Below are 24,605 nucleotides of genomic sequence, written 5' to 3'. Positions count from 1 at the left end.
TTTCACCACCCTCATTGTAAAAAATTTCTTCTTTACATCTAATCTAAATCTACCCTCTTTCAGTTTAAATCCATTACCCCTTGTCCTTCACTACATGTCCTTGTAAAAAGCCCGTCTCCAGCTTTCTTGGAGGCCCCTTCAGATACTGGAAGACTGCTATAAGATCTCCCTGGAGCCTTCTCTTCTCCAGGCTGAACAACCCCAACTCTCTCAGCCTAATGCCATCATATCTGATGCTTTTATTCAAAAAGAAGAATATCAAGGAAAGAAGTTCAGAATCCAATTTTTATTGAATGTCATTGATCACCGTTATTCTCAGAAAGATCACCCATCCAGATTAATTCGTTGTCCCTCTTTGAAAGCTGTCTGGATGTGTTAAAACTGAAAGCTTTCCCAGTAGATCTGGGAAATTCTACTTTTGCTGGTTGGAAATATGATATTCCAGAAATCAGACAAGCTGAACTCTTCCCATTGATTTCTATTTCTAACCCTTGCCAAAGTCATAGGATAGCAGAAGTGGAATGATACCTATACATTTATTAATTTCAAAATAGTCAGTCTTCATCAAAGACCAAATGAGCTACTGGTCAATCGGTGCACATGCCCAGTGAATGAACAAATCTAAAACAGAGCCTACTGAACTTAGGTTGCTCTATTTCCCCCCTAAATTCTCTCAAGGACTGAACATCTATTCTTTGCAATTCAAAGATGCTAATGGGAATACTCTCTCTAGTCCCACAGATGGGGGATTAAAATCAACAGACACACCGTCATCCCCCGCATGTAACTTTTGCTCTTAAATTACTTGCTCTCTTTCTCCCACTATAATGCAATTAAGATCTTTTGTCATTTTAGTCTTGCTTCCAGAAAGCAAAGACAATCATGTCAGTGAAAGCAAAAGTCTATAGTTTTATGTACCGAATTATTGCTCCTTTCGAGACTGAGGTGAATACTTCAAATTTATTTCACAAAAAAGCTGGTTTTAAATGAATGCTCAAGAAAGTTTTCATCTAACATGGCCTTTCCTCCTTAAATTTCAAATATAAAACCAACCACCAGAGAACTTTTCTTTTAAAAATAAAATTTCTTGCCAAGAATATATAAATTATGTCATACCTTACAGACTAAATAAAACTTAATGTCCATAGCCAAAAAAAGAGTTTTTCTAACGGCTGTCTGCACTGATACACAGTGTGGTGAGTCCCATTACCTTAGGCTTGTGAAAAGGAAGATGCTTACATCCTCCAAGACAGCGATCGGGTGATATTGTGTGGTGGATGTTAGGGTGAAGACAGTGGTCGGAGACATCTTCTGTCTAGGATGGGAATGATCTCCATGCCAGCTCTGGTACACGTTTCAGTGCCTGACACGCTCAGTGTAAGATGCCAGCTAACTGCCTGTGCTTGTGTAGGAGTCTGTGCTGGAGCCTGGCATATGTGACCTACAAGTAATCAAATGCAGAGGAGCTGAGGAGGTACTGCAGATTTCTACCCAAGCAAATGCAGAGGACTATGAGTACAGCCTTTCCACACTCCTACTGCATCTCCTGTGGGTTTCTCTGTGGTGATATCACCACCATGGTGCAGCTACAGTCATTATCAACAGCTGAGGGGCTTAGCAAATGGAGCTGGATGGAGAGAGTTGTTTCATTTTGACACTGGAGTACTTAGAAATGAGAGCATGAGACCCAAGGGGGTAAATTCTGATGCATCCAGAGGGAATAGATTTTCACCCTGTGTTGTAAGTTTGGAAGAGATGATAGGTTTTTGAAAAATTGGTAGCTATTTTATAAAAGAGTATTAAAAGAACATAGAGAAATGAAATTTTTTTGCTTTGTATGTTCCAGAAGTTTCCTGTATCTTCGAGAAGAAATAAGTTGTTTCAGTTTTATACATAAGGAATTTGGACACATGAGTATTAGTCATTTTGCTACAGATCAAACAGTTTGAGTTAGAAAAAGGAAAACATTGCCTAAAACTCCCCTTTTGTAACTTACTTACTGGTTTACCTTTCTCTTGGTTTGGTAGTTCCCCATATCGAATAAATAACTGGTGTAACACCTTAAGGGTCAAAAAAAAAATGCTAGTTGTTACCACAGCAAGTCCATTGTTACCACATGCAATACGGTGTTCCTGTAAACAAGCAGGACGAATCTATTGCAAACTAAACCAAGAATGAGTTTAGTCTCTGACATTCAGAAAAAACCTGAACTTTCATATACTTACAAGTATTTCAAAGTTTAAATAAAAGAAGCTCAAGCTGTTCCTATTCAAGTTTCTGGCTTGTGTTCTAAACCACCAATTTTAGTGACATTTCAAATCATAAAACATATTTGTGTGGGAAATGGATGACTAATACTGTCTCTACAAACGACTGTTAATTTTTTTCTGTTGAGCTACAAATTCTAATTGCCATTGAATGCACATTAAAAACTCTTGCTGAAAATAGTCCTAATATGAAAGTTTCTTTTCCTAAACTAGCTCAAATTAAAAGACCCAGTAGAAGCACTGATTTCAAGTTTCTGAGGAAAACACAATTTACAGACTAAAGAAATCACAACAATAAACAGAACACAGCTATAAGTACTAGCTTGCATTTAAAAATACATTATCTCATACATCTGTATAGTACAGAATAACATGCTTTCTTGACTGCAATGCAACATTGATTTTGTAAATTAAATAATCTAACTTCCGTAAGAAGTTTAAAGCAGTGCTGCATAACCTAAATGACCCAACATTGTTTGAAGTATGGTAACTCCTAGAGATGGAGACCTGTAGCTAAGAACACAGCCAATAGAAGCCGTATGTTAAAGGTAGAATTTATTACTTTTTAGTCGCAACTTTTCTGAATCTCCTCATATCACCATACTAGCCCATAACATACAAATCTCACTTATTTATACACGTGGACTGACATACCATATATACCTATCTCACATCATCAGCTCTACAGATTTTGACCTGGTCTGGACTAGAGTCCGGTGGAGAAGTGGGAGAAGCAATGGAGCTGTGGATCCACTGATTTAATCAATGAATACTAGAAGTGCTTTTTGTACTCAGGAAATATTTCATTTAAGTAAATACATATTTTTTACTTGTTAATTGTTGACCAGGTGTGTTTCTGTTGTTTTTAATAGCTGCTACATTACTTCTGTGTGAGGCATTTGCATCTGCATCTGTTGAGGTTCCTGTTAAACTGTGTTTCCACAAATTTATAGCTGGGCTATAAATGTCAACCAGAAATTTTCAGTGTTACAACTTCTGCTATGACCATCACAGCATGGGTAGTGTCTGCCAGGGCAGAAATGATTACCCATGCTCCTTGTCCCCATTCCCAATTACCACACAGAAGGAAACTTCAAGCTCTGCTGCACGTCTAGGGGCAGTGCTGGCCCTGGGGTCTGCTCCTCCTCCCTTTCTCAGACAAGGCTGCCCATGTAGCATCACCTGCTTCTAGAGTAGGGGAGAAAGCACACTAGTGCCTCTGGCCAAGCAGTGCACTTATTTTTTCTGTGCTCTATAAACCATTTCCAGCAGACAAGAGAGTGCTTTGACTGCAGCAAAGGCAACCTGGTTGGCTGTTCTTCCTGGGCAGAGGAGAGGCAGGGAAAGCAGCCAAACAGAGGTGCTGTTGCTTCTCTTCCCCACCTTCCTAGGAATAAAATTTTATGTGTACATCCATCTGGCTTTGATGGTATTTTCCAGTTCTGCAATCTGGGCACACATTAAGTGCTGTTACATAACCAACGGGTTGTTTGTTTTTTTTTTTTATTTTCTGCAGGGGAATGATTTAACAGAGTTACTGTATCCCTTTGGTTACTGGACTTATAAAACTATTTGGAACTGTTTGTTAGTGAGTAACTAATCAGCTAAAATGGTCCTCTACCATAGTGGGATTACTTGGTTTTTGTAAAATAGTATTCAGCTTTGGCCACCAGATAAGCAAAAGACTGTGAAATTGTTCGATGTTGTTCAAACTTGCAGAATGAAGTCAACCTTAAATACAGATTTGGGTTTGTAAAGAAACAGGAGAGCAACCATGGACAAATATGGTTTTCACAGCAAAAAGGGAGGGCAGACTTTGAGATTCTTTCTCTTAATGCCACTTTTTAACATTTGTACAGACCACTAGTTGCTCTGAGTGATTGTTCTGTGACCTTATAGATTTTATTATTAGGATAACTCCAAGTATATGCGGCTGACTTTTATCTTGCTTTATGTCATCCTTCCTAAATATTACCACTAAAATTATATATATTCATCTTCCCTCCATATTCAACACCCCCAGACAAACCACGGTCCAGAATACTGCTTCTTTCTTCTAACAGAGTCCTTCACTCTTTCTTGGTAGGTGAACACGCTCTTCACAAAGCCATATATAAAGAGATCATTATTTCAATGTTGGATGTGCTTCTATAAAACTCTCCCTTGCTCTCGCCTGCAGCCATACTAGACTTTGTTGTTCCAGTCAGTTTTTAATTTCATTGCAAAATACAAGCCTTGATTACCGTGAGGTTTGTGGAAGGAAAGGACCTGGTGTTTGTGCTGAAGGGTGGTCATGGCTGCAGAGGTCATCTCCTGTCATTGAGGAGAACATCTGCCTCTTCCTATGCTGTGGGGAAGAGGACCACACTCACCCTTCTCCTCCCTGCTGCCTGCTTCTCAGCTGACGAAACTCCTTAGTGACTTTCCTACTTTTTGCAGATGCTTTCCACAGTCAGCTCTCTGCTTAACTCAGGGAAGGGCTGGATGGTGTTGTTGAACATCCACCAGAAATTTCTGCTTTTGAAGAACTGAGACACTCCCTGGACTAAAAAGGAAAGAAAAGTGAGCTAAAATTCTGTGGCTAGAGACTGTGTTCTTCTACACAGATGTATAAATTAACCATCCAATGTAGAGTTGTTTTTATAAGGAGTTACAGATTTGCCTAGGTCGCTGAGTGAGCAGCAATTGCTCTCCTTGTGTAACTTACTGTTGTCCATAACAGCAGCGTTCATTAGTTTAGCTCAGCATGACCACTGAATGTTTTTTCCTTTGAAAATACATTTCTAAGTCCTCACTGATCTCAGAATTTCCTGAGAAATACTAAATTCATGTTAAATCTTCCAACATTCCATTCCCCTCCTTCCGTTTCTGCCCCCCCCCTCCCCCTCCCCAAGTTATATTCCTCCTATCTCTTTATTATAATGAACTATGCGGGGTACAGGTGGCCCACAGGTAGAATCTGCAAGTAAATTAATATGCCTAACCATACAATGCCTTTGTATGGTGACATTAAGAGTGCCTAACCTTGAATAAATCACTAAATAGGCTGACAGTCTATTTTTAAGGACCAGGCTGACCAGTAGCAGGAACTGAACAAAACACGGAAGGGAAATACCAGAGACAGAGGATTTTTACAATAGCACTGAGCAAAAGCTGCTGTAAAGCAGATATATGTTAGAGTGATTGACACCTCAGCGGTCTCCTCATCTCTCTCTGAAAGCTGATGAAAAATGATCCTTGTCCTCTTATATATAGGGAAAAAAAATATTGCCATGCACTCTTTATGGAAAAACCCCTCTTCTGCTTCTTTATGTCCTTCTTTTTCTACTGAAATGAATACAAATACAATGGCAGCTTCCATGTGACAGACACTCATCCACAGCTTTCAGAACGTCTGGATAGAGATGCACTTGTAGGAGCCATTGTAGGCCATTTCTTAGTGTCTGAATGAGGAATTGATACATCTGACCGAACAACAAATGCTCCTTTGTGCTTCAGTCCCTGTATGATTTTCAACAGGTCTGCTATGACTCATTAAAATAAGTAATGCTTGACGAAGGTAAACTATATGAAACAGAGGAGGCTTCATGCTTTCTCTAAACCCCATATTCCTCTGGTTAATTTAAAGAGTCTGTATCCTTCACAAAGACCATCAGATATATACTTTCAAAGATGCTCAAGCTCTGCTCTCCCTCTCTTTGCAGTTTTAGTGGCGTTGGACTAGAGACCGTTGACTACATGAAATAAATTTGTGGATTAATTAGAAAATGTACATTGAAGGTGGGTGGGATGTGCCAGTTAAAATGCCAGCTAAAATGTCAGTGAACTAAATCTGACAAGTATCTGTTCACAACTTTGAATGAGGGTATGCATTGACAATGAAAATATTTTCCAGTGGGAAACAGGAGTAGTGAGCAATGACAAAAAACTTAGAGGCAGACAAATTTTGTAATGCTCATGGTGCTTCTGTGGAATATGATAGGGCAAACATCTTTTGCCTACAGGAAAGATGGAGAGGGACTTTTTACAAGGGCGTGTAGTGATAGGACAAGGGGCAATGGCTTTAAACTGAAAGAGGGGAAATTTAGATTGGATATAAGGAAGAAATTCTTCACTCTGAGGGTGGTGAGTCACTGGAACAGGTTGCCTAGAGAAGTTGTGGATGCCCCATCCCTGGAAGTGTTCAAGGCCAGGCTGGATGAGGCTTTGGGCAACCTGGTGTAGTGAAGGGTGTCCCTGCCCATGGCAGGGGGGCTGGAACTAGATGATCTTTGAGGTCCCTTCCAACCCAAATCACTCTATGATTCTATGATTCTATGATTCTATGATTCTATCTGTAAAACAGTTACTGACTGTATTGTGCGAACTCCAGGGCACTGACTTGGCACATCCACTATTCCATAGCAGGCTGTGTCAGAATCACAACCAAGCATAGTAAGTGATGGTGTGTTAGAAGAAAAAAAAATGAAGAGTGGAAATCATTAGGTCTTCTAGAATGTCTTCTACTAAAAATAAAAAGCTTCGCAGACTACCATGTCCAATTACTTCACAGTGATATGAAATTTGCATTCATTACCCACTATTTCATCACTGGTTCAAATGCCTTCCAACATGCCTAAGTATTCATCTTGTTTCCTGATCTCTCCCTCTATTGAGTACGAGTTATTGCTTACACACAGAAATGATCATTTAACTGAACAACTGTTACTACATCTTCTAAATTTCAAGACGTGTTAAAGTATTATATTTCATGATTTTTACAACAGGTGGTAATATAATATGCAGTAGTAGGAAATTTTGAAAAAAAAAAAACATCAGGAATTTGGTAGAAATGAGAAGGAATAACAGGATCCGTACAGTAAGTTTCAATTTTGTGCACGCACCAAGTTTTCTCTCTCATATTTTAAAGTAAATAATAAAATACAGACTAGCTTCCAGAAGTGTTTTGCTGTCTGATTGCCAAAAGAAACAGTCACTGATAATCTATGCTTTATGAAGGCAAATTGCTTTGAAATTGTAGGTGTTTGCCACAGTATAATAAAAGAAAGATAAATGTTACATAGATAATACTACTCCAGTTCTCTCAGGACTTTTCAGCAGTCTGATTTGTGTAGTTGAAGACTTTAGGACACTGCCTGAGATATAAGAGTCTATTTTGATTTAAAGAATTTAAATAATAAATGACACCAAGCTGGGAGGCTGTGTCGATCTGCTCAAGGGTAGGGAGACCCTTCAGAGGGATTTGAACAGACTGGATCGTTGGGCTGAGGCCAATGGCATGAGCTTTAATAAGGCCAAGTGCAGAGTCCTTCACTTGGGGTATAGAAACCCCAAGCATCGCTATAGGCTCGGGGAAGAGTGGCTGGAGAGCTGCCTGGCAGAGAAGGACCTGGGGGTGTTGGTTGACTACCGGCTTGATATGAGCCAGCAGTGTGTCCAGGTGGCCAAAAAGGCCAACGGGATACTGGCGTGTATCAAGAATAGTGTGACCAGCAGGAGCAGGGAAGTGATCCTGCCCCTGTACTCGGCACTGGTGAGGCCGCACCTGGAATATTGTGTCCAGTTTTGGGCCCCTCGCTTTAAGAGAGATATTGAGCTCCTGGAGCGAGTCCAGAGAAGGGCGACTAAACTGGTCAAGGGGCTGGAAATAAAACTTATGGGGAGCGGCTGAGGGAGTTGGGGCTGTTTAGCCTGGAGAAGAGGAGGGGAGACCTGATTACAGCCTACAAATACTCGAGAAAAGATGGTGAGGAGGTAGGGGAAGGGCTCTTTACATTAGTGTTGGGTGATAGAACAAGAGGAAATGGGTATAAGCTTAGTCAGGAGAGATTCAGGTTGGATGTTAGAAAGTATTTCTTCTCTGAAAGGGTTGTCAGCCACTGGAATAGGCTGCCCAGGGCGGTGGTTGAGTCCCCATCCCTGGATGTGTTTAAGAATAGGGTGGATGATCTACTTAGCGATATGGTTTAATGGGGATTAGGGACGGTTGGACTCGATGATATCTAAGGTCTTTTCCAACCTAGAAATCTATGAATCTATGAATCTATGAATTGCCTTTACAACTTTTAAAAAATACGTACTTAATATATTTATGAAACAAGCGCAATGCAGGCACCAACAAGGCTTCTTCCAAACTTGTGTTTCCATTTAAAACTTTATTTTGTATGTTCAGAACATCACCAGAAACATAGAAACTCGTAGGCACAAATGACTTCATAACCAGAATTTTTGAATAAAATATTTGCTAATGAAATTGCAACAACACATTTTCATGATAACTATATATCTTAATACTTCATATATACATATAAAAGTCATGCGTTGTAAGGAGTTATTTTATCTAGATCATTTCTTCTGGGTGCTAAAATTCAATGTAGATATTACATGTTTAAAATATGTCATATGTTTCCTCTACATTTTAAAGAGTTTATTATACTGATATCACATTCCCAAAGAAAACACAAAATGTAATAAAGCTGTATATTTTCTTTATTTACCTTAGAGTTTTTCCATGTATCAAAAAAAAAAATTGTATAAGTAATAGCAAAACAAATGTTTTAAACCAGCTCACAAGTATGTTATGTAAAATCTAGTAGTATAAACTAGGATGGCAATGCAAGGGTATAAAATACGTTCTCTTTCGAGTCTGTGGTCCATGAGTAATATTGCTTCTGTACTGGCCTTGCTTTGATACATGCAAGTCCATGAAATAATTCATGGCTTATTATGTGACAGGTGAGGAGTCAGCTGGGAGTTAAAGAAAATGATCCTCAATCCTAACAACTGTAAGCTACTTATTTTATTTCCACCTTTGCCATACAACTACTCTTCTCTTGCTATGAGAAATTGCACATTCAGAAAAAGTCCAGGGCCAAATTTCAGCCTGTAATATCCTTGCAGTCATAATCTTCTGAGTCTAAGTCAGATCCCCTATATTCTACTCCTGCAAGATTCTTTACTACATAAACAATTCCTCCAGTTAAAGTAATAATGTTTAAAGTATCTTTGTCTTTATATGGCCTTTTTCCTTTGAGTTTCTGCCATTATTCCATGCTGACTGCTTAACCGTGTGCCATGCATGATGACCTTTGGCACTGGCGTGACAGCATCAGCAGGAAACCTTTGTACTGTTGACCTCTGTACGTGATCCATTACTCGTGAAGTGCAATCAATCTTCTGATTTTCCAGTTTTGTTACTGGAATCCAATGATGTGAAGGTGAGTATCTTCAACTATTTGCTTACAAACAGAGTAGATGTATAAACATGTATAAAAGTCTTACTAAACGTAGTGCTTTTAGATGTTTTTCATCCCTGATCTGGAAATACTGTTTGATCTATTGACAGACTGACAAGAAAAAGATGCACTTAGCTGTATAAACCATACCAGATTACTTTATGTGTTTTAGAAACTCTTTGAGAACTTGACGAGGCAGTCTGACCAAACGCAGAGCGAGCACTGGACTGGGACTGAGAAGATCTTCTTTTGTTTCTGGGTCTGCTGCTGGCCTGCTGGGTAACTTGTGTGCAGGTGCTTCCTCTCTTCCTGTCTCCGTTTGACCACCAGCAAAGTTAAGATGATGATGCTGTCCTTTTTGTAAAGTGCTTTGAGGTTTATGGAGAAAAAACATCATATAAAAGTCAGGAATTTATTGCTAAGGAAGAGCCTCAGCTTTTTTTCATGTTCTCTCCCATTTTCTCCTCTAATGCAAGAACGTAAACTCAAAAAATCCTGTCTCCTTTGAAATCAGTAGGATTTTTACACTTGATTTTAATGGTGCCAGAATTTCTTCTGAGTGAATGACAAAAGTTGTGCTCCTTTCTAGACACTGACGATAGCAATTATTTCTCAAAGAAATGTATACTATCACCCTACCTGAAAAATGTCTGCACTTTTGTTTGGAAGGTGGAAGGTAAGCAAGCGATAGCTCTGAAATTAACAAGGTAACAATTTTTTAGTGTAAATACTGCATCTGAACAGCTTCTAGAAGATACTTATAACGCAACAGCATGCATACTAATATTACTAGTACTTGACTGCATTTTCCCATAGTATGATTTTGACATAAACATTTACCAAAAATATGGTGGTTTGTTTTTGTTATTTCAAAGCAGTTCCTAAAGTGCAAACTGTAGCTTATACAATTTTGAAGTGTCCTTTAAAAAATGTATGTGCTTCATTTATCTTAGATGGTCTTTGTTACCATAGGATACATACTTTACTCATTCATGTTAGTTTTTAAAAAAGCTTTGGAGAGATCCAGAAAAGCTCTCGTTTTGTACACTTTTTCCCCTTCCAAAGGTTGCGAGAGCAGTTTCCCCTGACAGAGTGGTTTGAACCAGTTTTTTTCTATTCTGAACTTTGTATTGCATTGTAACGCGGTATGGATTGCAAGTCTTAATATGCCAAATCCTGTAGTACTTATCCCCATAAATCTTGTCTTAGAGGCTGTGTGGGCCCTAACGCCAGATACAGGATTTGGTTCTATAAATAGTCACAGCAGTTCAAATCATGAGTTTAAATGGTAAATATAAAACCCTTCAGGCGATATAAAGGCAATAGATCTAGTAGTGCATGAATGCAAAACCATTCTAATTCGAACGTAGCAATGTAAAGAATGTCAGCTAGTCTGGTAATTTGAATAAAAACTTTGAATACTACAGCAACCCCTCTCCAAGGGTACCACCAGTTCAACAGACTTTCCGTTCATTCACTAATCACACTGCATGTTCATTTAACCATCAGCAGCATTTGAGCTAAGCTCTTCCCATATGGGCTTTTGTAGGGGACTCCCCAGCTAGTCCCTCCTGGGGAAGCTTTCTGTTTGTATATTTACACCATTTTTAAACAGTCTGACATTCTCCACAGGCAAACATCTGCTCTTCTGAAATATACTGGGGCCAGGAACACAGGTCATTCTTGAAGCGATGCATCCAGAAAAGGAGAGGACCTCCATCTCTCGTACAGGGTCTGGGTTTTCCTCATCCTTCGGTTCAAACACTGCATCATGCTAGAAAGAAATCTCATGCTAGGAGGGTAGAAAGAATACCCATTCCTGTTAACTGTGCTACCCCCACACTTCCTTTCAGTGTGAAATAGTTCACTTATTTGTCAGATCCAAGACTACTGTATGCACACTGACCCACCAGTCAGTAACAAAAATTGCAAAGAATTGTTTGTCCATAGCGTTCTTAAAGGGTGTGGTAACGCCATCCAGCATGCGTTTTTACATTCTAGGTTTCTTCACAGCCATTTCTTTGTTTTTCTTCTAACACTATACATTGCCTTCTCTTGCAGTTATATGCAGTGTAAATAATATGAAGGTGACTTCCCAGATTTTCACATTACACTAAGGATGAAATTTCTTTTCTTCTGTAAACTACGAAATTAGATGTTCTGGTCCATTTTTCTTTTACTTCTTGATTTTTTTTTTTTTTTTTTTTTTTTTTTTGCTAATAGCTAGAGTACATGATTCTTTAATTGTTGAGGTTTTTTTCATAGTAACCACAGGAACTAATTTTTTCAAATTCCACATATTTCTTTTAAAACAGGTACTAATAGATAGGGTCTTGTATAGTTGTTTGCTGTCTACAGGTTTCACATGAGTATCATCAGACAGGTGAGACTGCGTGATTGACTCCTGACAGTACAATTTCACATCACCACGCATTTGCCTTTCAGCTTTTCTTTCCTTTTCTGCTGCTTGCTTTTTTTGCCATCGATTTGTAAACTCACAGTCCTGCGTTTCTCTAGGTTTAGCAATTCTTGGAATAACTCTTTCACGTTGTGGTTCAGCTTGGCAGAGGTCTCCATGAAGGCACATTTCCACTTCTTAGCCATGGCTTCTCCTTCACTGCTGTCTACCTCTCGATTTTGATTCTCGTCGTTTTTGTTCCCCACCAGCATTATTGGAATGCTTTCTATGTCGCCTTTAATCTGACATATTTGTTCGTAGATCGGTTTGAGTTCCTCCAAGGACTGTCGGCTGGTGATAGAGTAAACCAAAATGAAAGCATGTCCTTTAGAAATAGAAAGACGTTGCATGGCTGGAAATTGATGGCTCCCTGTAGTGTCGGTTATCTGCAAAGTGCATATGCTCTTATCACAGCTGATCACCTGCCGATAGGTGTCTTCAATGGTAGGGATGTAGCTCTCTCTGAAAGTGCCCTTCACAAACCTCAAGACCAAAGAACTTTTACCCACTCCTCCAGCTCCGAACACAACCACCCTGTAATCATTGCTTTGCTCAGGCATGTTTCTCGGTGTATTTGTTGCTCAGCTAGAGGGGAAGATCTAGGAAAGAAAATGAGAAAAACAACCAGACAGACATTAATACAGGTACATGTGGAGAGTGGACTTTGTGTTATCTTTCCCAATAAGATAAATCAGTGTGACATAATGGCACATAGTTGGTATGCATAGATGGCATAATAGTTGTAATAATTTCAGAAGACTTGTGGTGGGTTACGGAATTACTTATTTCATTAATAAATCTAGGATTTGCGATCCATCTTAGACTGCTAACAAAAGACTATCTTCATCAATTCATGACTTATTTTAAATTTATGTTGTGAGTTTACTTATTATTCCTACTGGACTAATAACCCTGGAAATAAAATGTGGCATTTGGTAAATGATATTTCAGCCAGTCCAAGGCCCAAACATATTGTAGAAAATGAATTACTCTTCTGTCTCTAAAACAAGTCTCCTCAAATCATTATTGACACACATGCGTATCACAGTCTATTGCTCTAAACATGCCATCTCTTCAGTAGTTAGGGAATTTATCTCCACTAAAACTGGACAACACTCCTGAGCGACATTTAAGACGTATTTGTAGTTTATTCAGCAACAACACTGAGTATACTCTGTTTCTAATCCTCTGGGAGCATGTGCCCCACTTTGAGGTGCTTTTCCACTTGCATTTTGGGTCAAAGAGCACATTTTGGCAAACTGAGATTGTTCATGTTACAGCTGCCTTTTCATTCTAATCTTTATTTCACAGCAGATGATATTTGACTGGAGACAAGTAACACTTAACAGAAATGTTGTGCAGGCATCTCCACAACATTTTGAAGTGACTTGTATTGTCAAGGCTGGCAAATGTCTATGTCAAAGGTCACAAAACCCTGTGATGTCTGAAGTCGGTTCGCCTTGACAAAACCTGTCTGTAAACATTAGGGCCACAAATATTGTCCTTTTCATTAAGTAACAGAAATGACAAAGCTTTCACAGCATTGTAAGCTGCAGTTGTTTTAGAATTCATTGAAATAAATGTGAGGATTAATTTGTCCTCCCATCAGTAGCCACTAATTAGGTACACAGCATGTACAAGTCTCTTTTTATATTTAGTGAGATTTAAGCAAATAAACACTAGAAAATCGAACCCTAAGAGTTGAAGAGAGTCTAGGACATTATCACTTTTCAGACCAAAGCTAGATATATAAAAAGTGCATGTGGAACCAACTGCAAAATTTGCTGCACCTACATTTGTTCTTAGGAAAATAGGCTGATTCAATAGGGAACCTTGTCCAAGCGCCCTAACCGTGCCACGTTATTGAGTTTGCCTGTTGCGATGTTACCTGGGTAGCAGCTATTCCAGAACAACACAAAGGAATTTCTTACTAAATAAGGAAATCCTAAGTTATTTCTTCACTGCAGCAGAAGGAGTGATTGCACTGTGGGGCAGGATTTTAAGTTACCCTTTACCTGTCTAGCAAGGGGAGAATAGCAGTGACGCTATAGAGCTATGGATGTAAGAGGAGCTCCCATGACTTTATCCCAGATTCCAGCCCACACGGAATTTTTTGCTTCTACATCTTTGATGCTGTTGCTTGCTGTGCCAGTTAGATTAAAGCTATGGCTATCCATGCTGCACTAATGTCTTCATTTTGCTGTTCAAGCATACCCTGATTTTGTTATCCTTCTTGTCCAGGGCATGTTATTCTGTCCTAATTCTAACGTCTGAGTAAGCTGAAAACATCTGTCTTTACATAATGTGTTGGATGAAGGAGTTGTACTTCCTCATCTGCCACACCGTAGGCAATATAACCAGAGCAATAGTGGATACTGATCCTGAGGCAAAGTGGAGAGCTGTCACAGCTCTGCCTATCCAGCCTGGCTTCAGGCAGAAAGCAGCTTCATCCCTTCTATCTCTCCTACGCTGCAGCCACTGTCACTCTCAGAGATCTGTTTAAATATAGGAAAGATTGCTAATTAAGGGTGTTCATCCTGAGGCACTGAAGCAAAATTATTTCTCTCTGACAGCAGAATTCAAGGAATGGAAAGAAGAGTAGTCTCAGAAAACACTGGTGTGTGTGTTTATACAAGAGGGAAAAACCTCTGAGGAACAAGGAAAATGGGCAAGCAGCTCATGCTGTTGAGAAAACAACCAAATCAGAGTACCTGGCAAGAAAAGAGAACAGAGGATGGTAGCAGGATTCTGTTTCACTGAAAATAAACTTGTACCTAAGAGCAAACATGTAAATTCAGAACAGTCATAGAGCTTAGAGTCATGAGGGACTGCAGAGAACGACCTACCATAAGAATTATAGCTTAATGATTTTTATGAGCAAAAGGGCAAGAAAAGAACAAGGCTATTTTGCCTCAGAAGCATTCTAAGCGTTGCAAAATCAGATACTTCGTAGCCTAGGAATTATGGAATGATGAGAAAAAATGCACTATGAAATTTTTTACTATGAAAACCGGTGAAATACAGAGCAGAGAAATAAAATTTTAAAAGCCAGCTGACTGTACTCCTGCTATGTTAAACTTCATGCTTTAAGCATAGCCAGAAATTTCCAGGAAAACTGGCACATATGGTTGCCCAAAACCATAATTCTGTTGTTTGTTAGAACAAATTGAAATGTGACACTTAATGGCATGAAGTATTAAGCACCTGAAAAGCTTCTAAGAGAGCCTGAAATGGCATGGTAATAGTCTTCAAATACATAGTAAGTTGTTTCCAAGAGGGAGAGTGTGCATCCGCAGTTGAAAAAAGTGGAATTAATGGACTGGCATTGTAGAATAGATTCACGTTGGACAACAAGAAGTGAGATTTTTCAGACTGTCTTTAGAAATGACCATAGAATCATATAGGATAATTATCACAGGCTAATTCAGGCTGCAAGGCACCTGAGGAGGTCTCTGGTCCAACCTTCTGATCACAGCAGGGTCAGCCATGAGACTAGACAACATTGTTCTGTCCTGTTAGAGTTTGAAAACCTCCACAGCCTCCCTGGGAAACCTGTTCCATGACTAAATTACCCTCAGTGTGATTTTTTTCCCCCTTATATCTATTCTATTGTGTTTCAACTCATACCGGTTGTCTCTCCTCCTCCCACAATCCATTGCTATGAAGAGTTTGAGTCCATCTTCTTGGTGGCTTTCCTGTAGGTTTTGGGGGACTGTTGTTTGGTTCCTCTCCAACCTGTGCCTTCTCCAGGCTGAACCAGCCCTGGTACCTCAGCCTGCAGGGCAGGACAACATTGCAGCCCTGGGCACCTTCGTGCCCCCAGCTGAACTTGCTCCGTTTTATTGATGTGTCTCCTCTATTAGTCCTGTCAAAACTGGACAAAATATGCAGAAGTTGTCTTGTGAGTGCTGAACAGAGGGAGATTATCACCTCCCTTGACCAATTGGCCATTCTTGCGTTCATACAGCCCAGGACACTCGAGAAAAGCTTCCCTACATAATTTTTACCATGTCGCTGTATTTCTGGTCAGAGATTCTCCTGCAGTGAAAAATCATTCCGTGTGACTGTGGCGTGCTTGCACGCAATTGAGCATTTGTTAATGTTTTTCATATCATCCTATTGATATATTGATTTTTCTTTGACTTAAAATACATTAACTAAAACACACAACAGAACAAAATAAAGTGCCACATTGATTCGTCAGGATTCAGTATTCTGGCCAATGGAAAAATTAACTTGAAAGAAGTCTGACTATTCAGATGTACAATATCCTCTCTGATTCATACTTCAAGAACCTCTCTGTTTCATAATCTGCACACAGAAAACAGCAGTCACTTTTTACACTTTAAAACTGACTTATTCTGGAATCTATGTGCAATAAAGCCTCATTTGCTGCCTTTGCTACTTTCACAAATTATATCAGTGAAAATTCACTATCATTCTCTCAAGTATCATGTTTAATGAAACTACTTCACTTAAAAACATACAGCACTTTTCATAACATACATCCATACCCTTTGTTTTTCAGTTGTTTGGTTGCAAAGTTCAGCAAGTTAGTGTGTTTCCACATATCTCTGCTGACTTAGCTCTGCTTTCCGCAGATGCTCCACTAGCACAAGGCTTGAGTTGCTCTAGCTCAACTGCTGTGGGTGATCTCAATGGGCTGTTCACTGGGACAAAAGGCTGCCTCCAGTTCCAACTCAACTACAGACCCTTACGTTGGTCTGCCTTCTTTCTCTGGCTTTTTCTGACGTGCCACGTAAAAGAACTGCAGGGTTGTTCTGATGGGACTCAGTTTAAAGACTAAGTCATTTTGATATAAAATCAGTTATTTTGTTATATAATGATAACAAAAAGATGCATTTAAAAATGTTTAAACAAAGTACCCTGCATTACAGATTTTGCATGTGATCATTCAAACTCTTAATGTTCTTTGAGTGACTAATTATGTGTGAATGTGTTAGCATTTACTAAATCGATGTCACTGATCCTGTATTTAGCTGTTGGATCTCCATAGTTATCTCTTATCTTTAATTGTTTTTTATGGTCTAACTTTTCCATCAATAGTATTTATGACTTACCTCTTATATTTGCATTTAAGCCATGAATAACATACGCAAAATGTACAGGGAGGCTGAAAAGTAACTTTTGAAAATTAATCTACTTGAATACTTACCCTTAGAGTAACATGAGATCAGAATCTCGCAGTTGGTGAGCCCTTCCAGTTTATACTTGAAAGTGAGTATAGAAAAAATTGCTCATTCTCCAGTCTTTCCACAATTTTGGTTTTGTTGCAAAGGATTTTCATCATGTTTGCATTATTAGACTTCCATGAAATTTTACAGGTTGTAAAATTTCTTAGAAATTGTCTGTCTAGATGGTGTCTTTTAGGGTAGTATTTGTTTTATAAAACAATCTGATACTACCTTTGCTGTCTCAAGTCAGAGGCTTTGATTGCATCTTAACTGATCCATTTCTTGATGTTTTACAATGTCCTACTGAGATGTCAGTCTAATATGCAATACAGTAATTGTCAGATGCTGTATATTAATTTCCTGGAAGTTCTTTTTCCTCAGGTAAAATTATCTCATGTCAGCCCCTGATTTTTATTTTTTTTAAAAGTCTAAGGAGATGTCTCTGTTTATACTGTCATTGTTATGAGGAAAATCCAATAAAGTACAAGCAATGCATTTAGTTCAAAAGCTTGCATGAATTTAGATTAACAGTTCATCAGGCTATCTGACGATGACACCACTATGCAAAAATACAAGGTGCAAGGCGAATAATAATACCAAATGTAGTTATAGATAAAATGGATTTCAGCATGGTTGTAAGGTCCACGGCTATTTCACCATATCAAAGGTTAAAAAGGTACACATTATTTACACTCAAGAGGGAAAGAGAGCTCTGCAAGGAGTTTTTATTTGTCCATCAGGTATATAAACAGGCATTTCTCAGGGAGTATTTTCACCATGTCTGCCAATGAACACAGACTTTAAGAATGAGGATTTTTCTACTTCCCGTGTCTTCGCCTTTTATGACAAGACTCACTTTTTTATTTTTTTTCTTCCTTTTTCTTTGCTTGCATTGCTTTGGTCTTTTCAAATCAGTGGAAATTTGGACATGTTTGAAGATAAAATGATAACAGTTAAACCAACTGGGTTTTTGCAACATAAGGTTCTAGTCCATGCAGAAAGCACTGTGTTTATTCTCATGCTGAACAAAATATTCTTTGAAAGTCTGCTTCTTGATGATAAGCTAGTGTAAATTGTGACTCCTTCACTACATAAATGCTGTAGTACTTTTGATTTATGTCAGCTCTGGCTTTTATGCAGGCGTCGTTCTTACCATCTTTGTCAACAGAGAAGAATATTCTCATACTGTGAATGCCTGTGTCATTGATATTTGAACAAAGCCTTGGCCAGACATAAGCATCCATTCAAAATATCTCCTCTGTTTGTTTTTAATATTTCCATAAAATAGGACAACTGGCCAAGTTACATCAACATGAGTAGTTGTGCATGGATTGACAGTACTAATGTACTGTACTAATTAAAATTATTTTATGCACTTAGACTAAAATTGCATTCTGAATTTGCTTTGCAATATCAAAATTCCAGTTTGATAAGTTATTGTGACTATTGTGACTATTGTATATCTCTATATTGGTGATTTCCTTGCACTTGAATTTAAGTCTCTGATACTTTTGCAGAGACTGTTGGATAACAAATATTAAGCTAAATATTACATATTCATAATTGTCATAACTTCAGATTCCTTTACGAGCCAAAAATATAGAGAGGTGTGTCAGATATTTTGGATCACAACTTCTCCCTAGGAAAATGCAGGAAGTCTTGGCATGTAAAAAAGTCTTTCACATAATAGTGTGAAGTGGGATTTAAAGATAGCAATTGGCTGTATTTTGCTCAAGGTATTTCTGCAGTGTCAGAGATCATTAAGCCATTTGACCTAAGATTTCTCTGGGTTTTTTTTCACTGTCTCCAGAACAGTTTGAACAAAAGTATCTTGTTTTATGCCTAAAAAAGATTTCTTTGTCTACAGTTGTTGTACCAAATGATAACTCTCTGAAAAGCATTGCTTTAGGAAAGGTGATTATGCTGCTGCTGATGAAATGCTGATAATTAGTTAAATTAGTTGCTTCCAGAGACTTTTGAGACTCCAGCACCAGTTTTTCTGTTGTTTCATAGTAATAGCTTGGTTTTTGCATTAGTTTAAAAGCTTGTGATAGGAGTCCCTCCACAGCCAAAGCTTACACAATTGGTCACTGAATCTTGTCCAATGTTAACATCGATTTCAACTAATGCTGGAGGATGGTGAAGAATGATGTTTCAAAATAATGGCAATATTGCATCATCAGTGAAGATTGAATCTACCTCAAGATTTCCAGCTCTGAATGGCCAAGCACTAATTTACTGGTTTACTGAAAGAAAGCTGAGTTAGTGTCATGTAAAGTACTGTTATCGTGAAAAGGAGGACAGGCTCTGTTCATGTGACATGGAGGTCCCAGTTCAGCACTTCCTACTTCCTAAAGAAAGTGCTTAAATTGTGTACGTTCTTCTCATCTGTTTTTTTTTTTTTTTTAATCTGGCCTTAATTGTGGTCTAATTGAACATTGTTTCTAAAGTCTGCATATATAGCACTCATGTGGCATAAAGGCTGTTTACAGTGGAGGAAAGATTAAGAAAATCAGCAGGTTTTGGCAGGTCAATGTAGATGCAGCAGTTAGAAATGAGATGGAGATTTTTCAATACCACAGGTCATTTTAGCCAAACAGCATTCAACTGTGGGACACTGAATGCAACTTAATAATCTAACTTAAAGATCTGTGTAGAAGTTAACAAGTCTGTTCCAAAAAAGATCAGAATGAACAGGAGTTTTTGAAGTTCCAGATTTATTTTCAGAGCCAATACAAAACCATAACGGATGGCATAATAGGTCATGACAGAAAATGACAGAGAATTGTTCTCAACGATGGTCTGAGAGAAAAGCAATGTCAACTTAATATTTTATATCATCAGTGAGAAGGAAGCAGACCAGACTGAGTTAAGAGAAAATGGCATCTACTGTGGAAACAAAAAATGAAATAAAGTTGCATGTCATAAACCTGCTATTTTTCTCTGACTGTCCTTCTTGTAGTATTTACTTGGTCTTCTGAAAGTAAGAGACAAAATCTTCTTATTCAACATATTCATACTAAGGACAAATTCAAACCAAAATTCTTTTTTTTTTTTGTCTGAAACAGTTTCCATTTTAGAGCTAGACTCTCTGCAATGTTTGAGTTCTTTGAGTTTGCATAGAAAATTGAGCAGAATGCCAGTAAACAGTCTGCGTGCTTTGGGGCAGTTTGGTCCCGGTGATAGTAGCGTTTGCTTTCAAACATCTAAAAAAGAAAAAGGGAAGAAAAATAAAAATTGCTCCATTTTTTCAACATTGGCTAAAGTGTTTCTTGCATTTTGGGGTAGATTCTTCACTATTACAAATGAGTAATGCTACATCACAGACACAGTTGAGGTATTAAGTCAGCATAGCAATTTTAGAAAGTTTTTTCAGAGAGGTTCTCTGGGGGGTTTTGCAGATTCTCTGCTGACCTAACACGGAAGAGTAGTAGAAAGGACAAGAGTCTTTTAGAACAATTTGTTGCAGTTTTGTTCTGTATTTATAAAAGTAGGATATTGTCCTAGGAACGTTTGTATGTAAAGGAGGTAGAATCCAGCTCCCATACTGTTCTGTAGTCACAGATGCTTTGCTATGCTTTAGTAAATTGTCCTAATTCATCAGACCAATGTTGAAAATCTCATTCCCAGACAATGTTTTTTCAAAATTGTTCGAAGCCCTATAAATTATCATATCAAATCCATTCCTTGCTAAAACGAAAAAACCAAACACATAGTTGTCACAGTAAGAAAATCTTTACTAGCGCTCAGGCTAAGATACAGCCAGTAGAGATTGTGGAAGAAATAGTTTTGCTAGGCAAGAAAGAACTGGAAAAAGAAAGGGGAGAGAATTAGATGTGTTTTCTACAGGGTCAATAAGTTGCATGGATTTCTGAAACTCGGTTTAACCAAAGTGGCATTGCTTTGAAGAAGAAGGCAAAACTGGTGATGGAAGAATGAATGATGCAGAAGGGTCTGTCCATTCCCTTCTCTACTGAGGTTTCATATGCAGAAAATGCAGAAGGTGCTGGACCTGATCCAACAAAGAGCTTTAGAATTAGGAGGGCACTTAAATCATTTGTTCTGTTGTTGCCCAAGAGCTTTCAGAACTAACCCTTGAGTAACAGGTATGTACTAATGAACCATTACCATAAAACAAGATTCAGCATCATTGAACATACTTACCACATGGAAAAACTTTCCTTTCATGTAGAAACAGCTATAATATGCTAAGTTTACCCAGCGTGGACAGGTGTCCTACTGGTTGCCACTTCCTATTTAGAGGATTGGCTAATCATAAAATTAAAAAAGGGATAATTTAATGTTTCAGTTCCTGTTTAAATCCAGGCTTTACTTTAGGTATGTTAGATACTTCATTGACATAGTCTAAAGTAAAGCTACTTTGATATTTATTTATCTATTTAAGCATTTTGGTAAACCAGTATCTTAAAGTGCCTAGGGTCAAAACTCAGTGAGAAACGACTCAGAAGTCTTTGCGTATGTGTTGTTAGGTATTTGTGAATTCACATATAGAAACAAAAATGTCAAGACTTAACGCATTGTATTCAACTCCCTATTGGACTGATTTTTTTGAGTTTTCTCTCCATCTTAACCGACCAAACACTACAGTTTTTTGCTCAGTTTTCAATAGGTTTAATCTGCCTGAGCAAAGATACAAAGGTGAACTTACAATGTTGTACGTTCACCTTCCAACAGGTAGGACATTATGCCATTGGGCAGAGCAGTAGGGTTATGAACTGGAATTTGTCGCTGTCATAAATCAGCGACTCAGTCTGACCTTTCAGTCCCTCTGTTTTTTAATAGCAGAATACTCCTTTTGGCAATTAGCTATGACTTTACATACTGTAGTGATTTTCTACTTCTTCAGATGTCTGCTAGCTGAAAGAGGTGACTTTTTATTCTATCTTTCATGGAAAAAGGTGTAGCTTTTCAGTTTTTCTGACTGGAGAAGGTTAAAAACATGTGAAACACTAAAAAATACCAAACCAAGAAAGAAAATTTCCCAAATAATCATTTGGCTTTAGAGACTTTGGAGATTAAACTCTGTATATTCTGAGATTTATGATAAAAATCCCAGCACAGGAAATAACCTAGTTCCATATATACGTGTGTATTTACAGAGAAGTACCACACGTCCATGGAAGATTGGTTTCCACTCAGCAGATGAAACTGTACAAATGTCCCTTTTGCCTTTCCACTGTAGTCCTCATTTCCTTAAGGTTAATTTTAGACTATTTGCACAAGACTTCTATAGAAACAGAATTATTAAACGTTTAAGGGCTTCTGAGTTATGACTATAATTCCTATCATTATTTTTCCTTGCTGGGCTGGAAAGGATAGCTTAATTGCTATCCTGACCACTGAAACAGTTCTGATGCTCTTCCACAGCCCAAATAATACCCATTCAAAACTGTGTGGCTTAAACTATCAGTAACTGTCTTGCTGTCCCAGCTGTGCATGGCAAGTCCTCCAAAACACAGCACCAGCCAATATAATACATTTTGAAACTGGTTTGCTGGGCAATAGCTAGTGAAGAGGTTAATGCAGCAGGTTCCAGGGCCCAGAAGTATCCCTGAAAAGTAATTAAGTAATGCAATCCCATTGTCAATATGCTTCCAGGCACTAGTAAGAAACCTAAGCTTCCACTTAAAATTTTCTGTGAATCAGGAAGTGCTGAAAACCAGCAAACAGGGTATAACTGTGGAGTATGACACAGGAATGACAGTTTTCTGATAGGAGTTTCTAAATGTTCACAAGAAGCTATTTGCCGTCTATGGTGTGCAATTTATCATAAGCTAGTTTAGAGGGAAAATTTATTTGCATTTCTTTTTACTCTATTTTATTTAAGAATTAGTTTGTAAATCTGCATCTCAGGACTTTCACAAAGCTGAGTGCTTTCCTTATTGATTTTTTTATTTATTTTTAAATAGAAAAGCAATTTCATACTAATATTCATCACTACCCCAGCTTTCAGTACTTTCTATTCTGATGTAAGAAAGGTAAATTTAGGCTTCAGAGTAATTTGTTCTCAGTTCATGTTTCTTTCCCTTGTAGCAGTAGGCAAAATTATAAAAACTATATTCTGAACATTAAAAAATATTTTCTTAGTAACACATGGTAGCATTTTAAGTTTTGAGTGAACAGATTGGGAAAACTGTAATGTTTTTTAGTTGAGTTTACAGCAATATTTTAGCTATTGATGATAGTTAATATTCAATTATTTAAATTACTAGCTTTTCCAGAACAGATAAAAGCCATCAGTCTAGATTTTCAGGGAAGAATAAAAAAATAAATAAAAATAAATAAAAATAAATAAAAATAAATAAAAATAAATAAAAATAAATAAAAGAGAGTAAGTTTCTTTTTCTTACCTTCACATTAATTTTAAGTCAAACTGCTAGAGATTTTTGGGAAGGAAACAACTGCAGTCCAGGAATGGGTTTGCTCTTTTCATACAGATGCTTCACTGCATACGTATTTTTAAATAAGGATGCTAGAAGGCTGTCATAACTTCATTGACACTTATTCAGATTCAACTAAACCCAATTCCATTACCTGCAGTCAGGGTGAGGGGGACTGCATTTTGCTGCCACAGCATACTGCAGCACTGCACAGTCAGAGAAATCAAATACTGATTTTCATCTCAGACACAGAAGTCTAACATTCAACTCAAATTTATTTGCCAGAGAGGAGGTAATCCTGACCTCGGTGTGAGTGGAAAAGTGCGTTTGTTACAGGGTTGACACACCCTATTTGACATTTTGCTCTTGTTTTCCTTTGATACTCATTTCAAGAATTATATAGTAATCAATTTTTTGCAGTTGAAAACAAATCAATATTTGTTTTCTCAAAAAGACAAAATAAAGTACATTCTGTTTCTATTCATACATACAGTTGCATTGTCACTCGCTGGGTCTTTTCCACTGTCATTCCAGCAGTAAGATAAGACAAATTAATGCACAATTTAGTTCTGGTGCAACAATAAGAATGCAGTGAGAGTATCTGTTCATTGATGCTTAAAAACCTTTGTTTGGGTGGAAAGTAAAAAACAACAAACAGAAAAAAAAATTCAGTACTTTTTTTCCTGATACATTTAAGAAAATTGTTCAGTTAAAAGGGAGAATAACATTGCTAATATTATGTATTCATGTTTCACAAAATTGACATTTTTCTTCTTGTATGTAATACTGGTAATTGCTCAATCAGGCCTAATAATACAAAGTATTAAGGGGAAAGTAACAAACATTTGGAATCCGCCCTACATACCAAACTCCCACAGTGAATACTGTTTCAGTTTAAGTGTACCAATGTCTGATGCTCACATGCAGTGAGGAAGCCAGAACATTCAAATGCAGCTTATTGTATATTACAGAATAGTTACTGAGGTACACTGCAAATTGAAAGTAATCCAAGTTAGTATGTATATAAAAAAACAAAAAAAAAAGCAAGG

At 37.9% G+C, this 24,605-nt stretch overlaps 1 protein-coding gene across 1 annotated transcript; it reads right to left on the bottom strand.

Annotated features, from left to right (window-relative positions):
• Positions 1-11,920: 11,920 nt before the first annotated feature.
• Positions 11,921-12,520, bottom strand: DIRAS2 (DIRAS family GTPase 2). Its single transcript, XM_009980621.2, has one exon. It carries the CDS (start codon positions 12,518-12,520, stop codon positions 11,921-11,923), a length of 600 nt encoding a protein of 199 aa, XP_009978923.1.
• Positions 12,521-24,605: the final 12,085 nt, after the last annotated feature.

The sequence above is a fragment of the Tauraco erythrolophus genome, chromosome Z (assembly GCF_009769465.1).
Source record: "Tauraco erythrolophus isolate bTauEry1 chromosome Z, bTauEry1.pri, whole genome shotgun sequence".
Taxonomy (NCBI): Eukaryota; Metazoa; Chordata; class Aves; order Musophagiformes; family Musophagidae; genus Tauraco; species Tauraco erythrolophus.
The sequence above is the reverse complement of the archived record's forward strand: the minus strand, read 5'-3'. Positions and strand labels throughout refer to the sequence as shown.

What these genes read in the sequence shown, in the direction of transcription:
- DIRAS2 (XM_009980621.2), bottom strand. Translation starts at nt 12,520, where the DNA reads ATGCCTGAGCAAAGCAATGATTACAGGGTGGTTGTGTTCGGAGCTGGA.